Source organism: Mastacembelus armatus, chromosome 23, assembly GCF_900324485.2.
Source record: "Mastacembelus armatus chromosome 23, fMasArm1.2, whole genome shotgun sequence".
NCBI lineage: Eukaryota > Metazoa > Chordata > Actinopteri > Synbranchiformes > Mastacembelidae > Mastacembelus > Mastacembelus armatus.
The window spans coordinates 12,840,986-12,847,569 of record NC_046655.1 but is presented as its reverse complement, the minus strand read 5'-3'; the positions used below and the strand labels follow the sequence as shown (position 1 = coordinate 12,847,569).

Below are 6,584 nucleotides of genomic sequence, written 5' to 3'. Positions count from 1 at the left end.
TTAATATCCTGCTTGGAAAATGATTCACTGTAGCAGGGCTGCACCTCTTTCTGCTCCCTGCCAAACAAATGGTGTTGCCACTCAAAATGCTTTTTGTTTCTCTGAGGCTTGTGGGGAATGTGGATTTTATGTGGATGAAAAACAACCTTTAAAACCTTTGAATCAGTTTGTGATCATGCTCTCTCCCTCTCTCTCTCTAATATGGCGGTCTTTAATTTCGCCAAAGGCTATAAAGGAGGATGGATTGTGCAGGAGTGTAAGTGATAAAGTGGTTTCTCTGTCAGCGGGGCTGCTGTTGCACCAAATAAACAGCAAATGAAGTGGAAGCATAAGGCAGTTTAGAAGAAATAAGGTTTTCAGACGTGAGTTAGATGGACATAAAAGATCACCTCCTGCCCTTCGCTTAACTCTGTCTCTGACCCTTGGCAACAACAAAACAGCAAACTCAGAGCTCCCAGGAGACCCGAAGAGCGCACAGATCACAGCAGCGGGCTGTGCGCAAACACTGCGCCAACTCAAGATGTGCGTCTTCCCCAAAACACCATGTGCTCAGCCAATCTAGCTCCGGCCTCAATTAGCTTTCGCTCCATGCCAGGTTTTCTCATTGTGGGCGCTGTTCTCAGCCCAAACAGCCTTTGATCTTCTCAGCAGCTACAAGCACAAGCAGCCGATGTCTTCTTCAGCTGTGCCTAATCCAAACCCCGACGGCAATTCAGAGGCAGCAGGTACTGGTGTTTTCTTAGGTGCGCTCAGTTCCCAGAGAAGGGGGCTCGCCAAACGTTTTGACACGTTGTGAGAAATATCCGCATTGTATCCTTGTAAGCTGTCAACAACATAATTACCTAAAGCAGTCCGCTTGTCAGGGTCGAGCTGCAAAAGCCCCACTCAGTCTGACAATCAGATTCTTCTCGAAGAGAACCACAGTGAAAAGAGCCAGTGTACAGTCTAACCATCATCATCATCATCATCATCATCATCATCATAACACGAGTCAGCAGCTTGTACCAAAGAGGAAAAGGCAAATATGCCTAAATGTCTGAAAGGTTTTGACCGGAAGAAGTAAAACATCCCATCAGTTTATTTGATTTGTTTTGGAGGAACAGTTTTAGATGCTTGCTAAAACTTTCAGACCTCCACCTGAGTAAGACCTAATGCACCAGGGACCATCTGTTGTTGCTGAAATCAAGAGTTTGACTTGTGTCAATAATGTTTAATGGTTAAAATTTGGCCCTTGGAGGCAACATGGTGCAGAGAATTGCACCGCGGTGTCAACTGTGTAATTAGTGTTTTTAATGAGCTTTGGCAAACAGGAATGGCCTCATGACAGCACCTTCAGTGATGCGTTCGAGGTGTTTAGAGGGGGTTACCGCTGTAATGCGAATTCACAAGGTTTGAAATGTTACACCTTCCTTTGCAGCTGGGCTGCATCTGCAACGCTGCTGACTCCACCGTAAAAATTGGCCTGCACTCTCATACAAGTGGTCAGTCTGTTTCACCAACAAAACACATATTTACGTCTTCATAGCAAAGTGTCACTTTAACTGTGAGCTATGACACGATGCCTGCAGGCCAGCTCGAGATAAAACAAAGCACTTGATGATTATGATTTATGAACACTGATATCTCTCCTGAAACATTCCCAAACCCTGTGTTCATCATAGCCTTGCAGGAGCAGGGCTGTTGGAAGGAGTGAGTGTTGATGAGTGGGAAAACACCAGTAAGTGCAGATGTGGGAAACTCTGCAGGGTACAGGGGGGTGGGCAGCGGGTTGGGATGGGGCAGGGAGGGAGCTGAACTAACCCCAGCCTGCCTTCTGGCTGGGCCAATGGGCCATGGTAATTAGATCTGGCCAATGTGAGCCCTAGGCTTTGGCCTGGGGGCATATAAGGGGGGCCTGGGGCAACAGACCCCTCACATCACTCAGAGGTCTCCTCTCAACCCCGCTCTTTTACCTTCCTTCGCGCCCATCTCTCCATCTTTTAGACTCTTCTTCAGACTTCTTCAAGCCATGGATGTCTTCTCACCATCCCAGGTCTACTACGACCGAGCATGTGCTTCCTCTCCAGACAGCTTGGAGTTTGGTCCTGGACTGGAGCTCGCTGGTTCTGAGGAGGATGAGCACGTCAGGGTCCCCGGAGCCCCTCACCAGCCAGGACACTGCCTCCAGTGGGCCTGCAAGGCCTGCAAACGCAAATCCAGCTTTGTGGACCGCAGACGGGCTGCCACCATGCGAGAGCGCCGGCGGCTCAAGAAGGTCAACCATGCTTTTGAGGCTTTGCGGCGCTGCACCTCAGCCAACCCCAGCCAGCGCCTGCCCAAGGTCGAGATCCTACGCAACGCCATCCAGTACATTGAGAGTCTGCAGGACCTGCTGCGAGAGCAGGTGGAAAACTACTATGGCCTACCTGGAGAGAGCAGCTCTGAACCTGGGAGCCCACTGTCCAGCTGCTCTGACGGCATGGTAAGACCTCTGATCCACATGTTTAGCCTCCTCATGCAAACATCTGGTTGTAGAGCGTCAGTCCTGTTGTGGCTGCAAAGCCGAAAACACGTCCATCAAAGTAATGAGAACTAATCCATGTGAGACAGGGCTTCAAGTTTTTGGAACATCCTTCAAGAAGGCCTTTATTTGTTGACCAGTGTGTCTTCGGAGTCTTAAACCAGATCGCTGTTCTCATTAACATTGCATTTCAAAACAGAACCTGGATTTCCAATTTAGAAACCTATTAATCAAATGAGCTTGTTTTGCCCTTAACCCTCAATTACCATGCTTCACCGTGCATGGCACACTGTCTAACACAAACATCTGTTGTGTAGTCTTGCAGACATCTCTGTCCTCTGTGTGTGATCCTTATTACTGTGAGACAAGGTGAACTGGTTTTTCTCAGCAGCAGTCAGAAGGTGAGAGTGTATCAGTTAATATAAAAGAACTTATAATTCTGGATGGAGTAATGGCTTTCCCACCACCAGACCCTTTATAGCCCTAATAAACCGAGCTAAATCCACCTTACTGAAGTCTGGCAGGAAAAACTGGGTGCTTTTCTGCATTCCATCCTGACTGCATGTTCTGCACCGCTGCCAGGATTTTCTGCAGATTTACCAGGAGAAAGTGTCATCTTGCACAAACTGGTGTTGCTTCCACTGATACAATCGATTTGCCACGCTCAGAGCCAGGCAGGGAAAGGGAGTGCACATTGCCACTTTGCCTTTAAGGTGTATGTGAATAAAAGAAGCCCATAACTTTGGAATTCAGGATTTATGACCCTGTCCAGAACATCACGAAGGACACTGGTTGTTTTTGCACTTTTTGCCTCTTCCAATCCCATATATATTTATACAAACACATCATATCTCTCCGCTGTTTTTTAAGTGCTCGCAATGATTCAAGGGTAAATTAGATTTTTCATTTCCTTCCAGGCCGACAGCAACAGTCCAGTGTGGCAACAGCTGAATGCAAACTACAGCCACAGCTATTCATACACAAAGAATGGTAAGACCTGTCAGCAGTAACAGTCAGATACGAATATCACATCCATTCTTTGCTCTAAAACCTAATTATTACAAATTTATGGTTTAAGCCTGTGTGAGTCATATAACATCCGCATTTATCTAAAATATAAATTATATAAAAATATGATAAAATATAAACATATGAATAAATAATTGGTTGGAAGTGTTTTATCACCTTCTATATTATAGTGTACATTTATTTTTGTATGCATTTTTACAGAATCCCCTTCTTTACATTTTAATCTTGAGATCATATATGTCAGTTCATATGTGGCATTTTTAATTATCCTGATTCCAATCCTCTCTTCTACTTTTCAGAGGGTTTGGACGACAAAGCGGTCGGAGCCTCCAGTCTGGAGTGCCTCTCCAGCATCGTGGACCGTCTGTCCTCGGTCGAGTCCAGCTGTGGAGCGGTCCCTCTGAGAGACATGACCACCTTCTCCCCCGGCAGCTCCGACTCCCAGCCCTGCACGCCGGAGAGCCCTGGATCCCGGCCTGTGTACCACGTCCTGTGAAGGAAGCCTCGCTTTGCGTGGATATATTGCCACAGGCAGACGTCATGTCTTTACCAAACACCAGCTGCATTTGCAACAAGAAGAGATAGAATAAGTTTTGTGCAAATCTGACAGAGACTCAGCAGAACCGAGCGCCTGTGGCAACCTTTTTTTTATTGTACATGAGACTGTAAATATGTAATGTAAATGCCCATTTATTCCTCACATGCTATTATACCCAATGAGACATATTTAATAATGACTGTTAATGTAATGTTGCATTATTCCAACATTCAGTGGTATTTATGCAGTACTGTAATTTCGTTACTTTCCATGTTTTTGTGGTCATTAAATTTTTTTTTACTGTTTTGTATAAAAGTTTGAACTTTATTCATGACACTGTAGCTTTCAGCACTGAAATGACACCATTCAACACAACATATTATACCAGTGCTTACAGCTAAATTAGTCCTTTAGGATAATAGATTTGTGCCCATCTGCATCATAATAAATTCAAGTCCAAAAAAGGTAGAAGGGCCAGTTATTTATTATTAGTGTCTGGAGCAGGGCTCGTCCCGGACAGTCTAGACTGTCTCCAGCTAACAAGGTGGGGAGATGACATTAAAAAGTGATGGAGGTCAGCTGATACCATTAATCATTTGACACTGCTGTAATCAGTCATGCAGCCTATTGCGTATGAGTGAGAACAGCAGCGTAAAAGGGCAGCGTCTTTTTCTTCATCGCAGCAAAGATTAAAACTGAAATATAAAGCTCAGTGTAAAGAGAGAGAAAGAAATGAGTTTGTCCAGCTTTGATCACATTTTAATATCTGAGTGGGTTTAACGTGGCTTGTGGGTGTGTTTCAGAGGGAGGTAGCACTGCGTGTACCTGTTTGTTTTTTCCTACCAAATGTGAGTCATCATTAACACCCTTGATAATAGCATCCACCCCAGCGTTGAGAACAAATGGCCTCTGATTGTGCTTATTTTGTGACTGAGGTGGGACTGCAGAATTACTTTGCTCCCGCCCGTAAATAAGCAGCATCTTTAGTTTACGTGGACTAATGAGAGCCAACATATTTTAAAATCATTTCTAAACACATACCCAGGAAATATCGGCAGAGTACACCCAGTCTGTCACGGGGCTGACACACTCACATTCATCAACAGGTAATTTAGAGCCACCACTGCACTTTAATATTTGAAGTTTATGGTACATTATACTTCTTATCCACCATGTCTCAGAAAGAAATATTATATGTTTATATGACAGCTATAGTCACTAGTTACTATTAAGTTTGTGTTTTTCATAGACCAAAGTAACCTAAAATTATATTTAAGTACACTATCTGAGTTAATTAGCTAAATTACTCTAATAGTAAATGCAGTTTTATTTTGAAATAAATTAGCAGGTGAGTTTGTAGCCTGAGATTGAGTCTGTAAGTCATTTTCAGCCTATGCAGTACTGCTGGAGACCACAAGAGAGAGGTGTTTTGCATAATTCCTACATAGACACTTGACTTCTTATTAATGAGCAGCATTAACAGGCGGGTTTAAACCCCAGGGATATATTTATATTCTCTCAATGCTCACCCTGATATTGAGTCTGCTGAAGACACAGTAATTCATACATTGTCTTGTATTTGAGGGTAATAGTCATCTTGTAATGAATGTTTAACTGGGGTCTTTGGAGAATTAAATCTGCCCTCTGGCAAAATCTGTGATGTTGTACAAGTGTGTAAGAAAGGAGAAGCAGAGGATATAATGTAGGTACGCTTTGAGGATCGGAACAACACTCGAATGTGAATCATGATTCAAGTGCTTTTGAAAAACTGCTGTTTTAATGACAGTGCGAGTTAAATGTGACCAGCTAGCAGGGTCTTTTTGGATGAGATATGAAAACACACTTGATACCACTGTTAAAGGCATAAAAACAAAGGGGTGTTAACACGGTTTTCTCAGTGCTACTTCTAGCTACGCAGAAGTGTGGATAGGAGATTACAAAAACAATCAGGAAGGTGTTGAAAATGGTTTTCACACCCTAAAGAGAATATTTATATCGTCCTATTATCTTTGCCTCAGCTCCGAGGATTTAGAGCTGGGCCTTTTGTTATTGTAAACGAGGATCACTTTGTTTTCATCATGGTTATTACATGATCCAGAGAAAGTGTTAAATTCAGGCTGTCTTTGCTCCTGAATAACAGCCACGGGTGCAGGTGAGGGATTTGTCACCTGTACTAATCTCACCTTCCAGTTTGTCACTTCAGCTTTAGAACTGGTTGTTTGGTGGAGAACAACTCTAACTGGGATTTTTTTCTGCATAAAACACTGTGTACAGCACGTTGCTGGCACATCACTGCTTTGTGCTTCACCTGTCACCGTTTAGGTTTAGTACCTGCCATTTACAAGAGTGTCTTTATTGGCTTTAGTGTCTGCTCTTTGTAATGAACTAACAAAGAGCCATTGACTTTCTGTTCAAGGACTAAAAAACTGGATGAACCTTCAGAGGAACATTTCAGTACATACGATTTTACTACTCCATCTTCAGCAGTTACACTGAAAACTAATTAGTGTTATTTCA

The 6,584-nt window shown here is 43.5% G+C and overlaps 1 protein-coding gene across 1 annotated transcript; it reads left to right on the top strand.

Annotated features, from left to right (window-relative positions):
• The first annotated feature begins 1,927 nt into the window (after positions 1-1,927).
• Positions 1,928-4,268, top strand: myf5 (myogenic factor 5). Its single transcript, XM_026326840.1, has 3 exons — positions 1,928-2,461; positions 3,418-3,490; positions 3,829-4,268. The coding sequence occupies exons 1-3, from the start codon at positions 2,009-2,011 to the stop codon at positions 4,023-4,025; spliced, it is 723 nt and encodes a 240-aa protein (XP_026182625.1). The 5' UTR covers positions 1,928-2,008; the 3' UTR covers positions 4,026-4,268.
• The last annotated feature ends 2,316 nt before the right edge of the window (positions 4,269-6,584 follow it).

Coding starts and splice junctions, on each gene's coding strand:
- myf5 (XM_026326840.1), top strand. CDS start 2,009: ATGGATGTCTTCTCACCATCCCAGGTCTACTACGACCGAGCATGTGCT. Junction 2,462..3,417: donor CCAGCTGCTCTGACGGCATG/GTAAGACCTCTG, acceptor ATTTCCTTCCAG/GCCGACAGCAACAGTCCAGT. Junction 3,491..3,828: donor CTATTCATACACAAAGAATG/GTAAGACCTGTC, acceptor TCTACTTTTCAG/AGGGTTTGGACGACAAAGCG.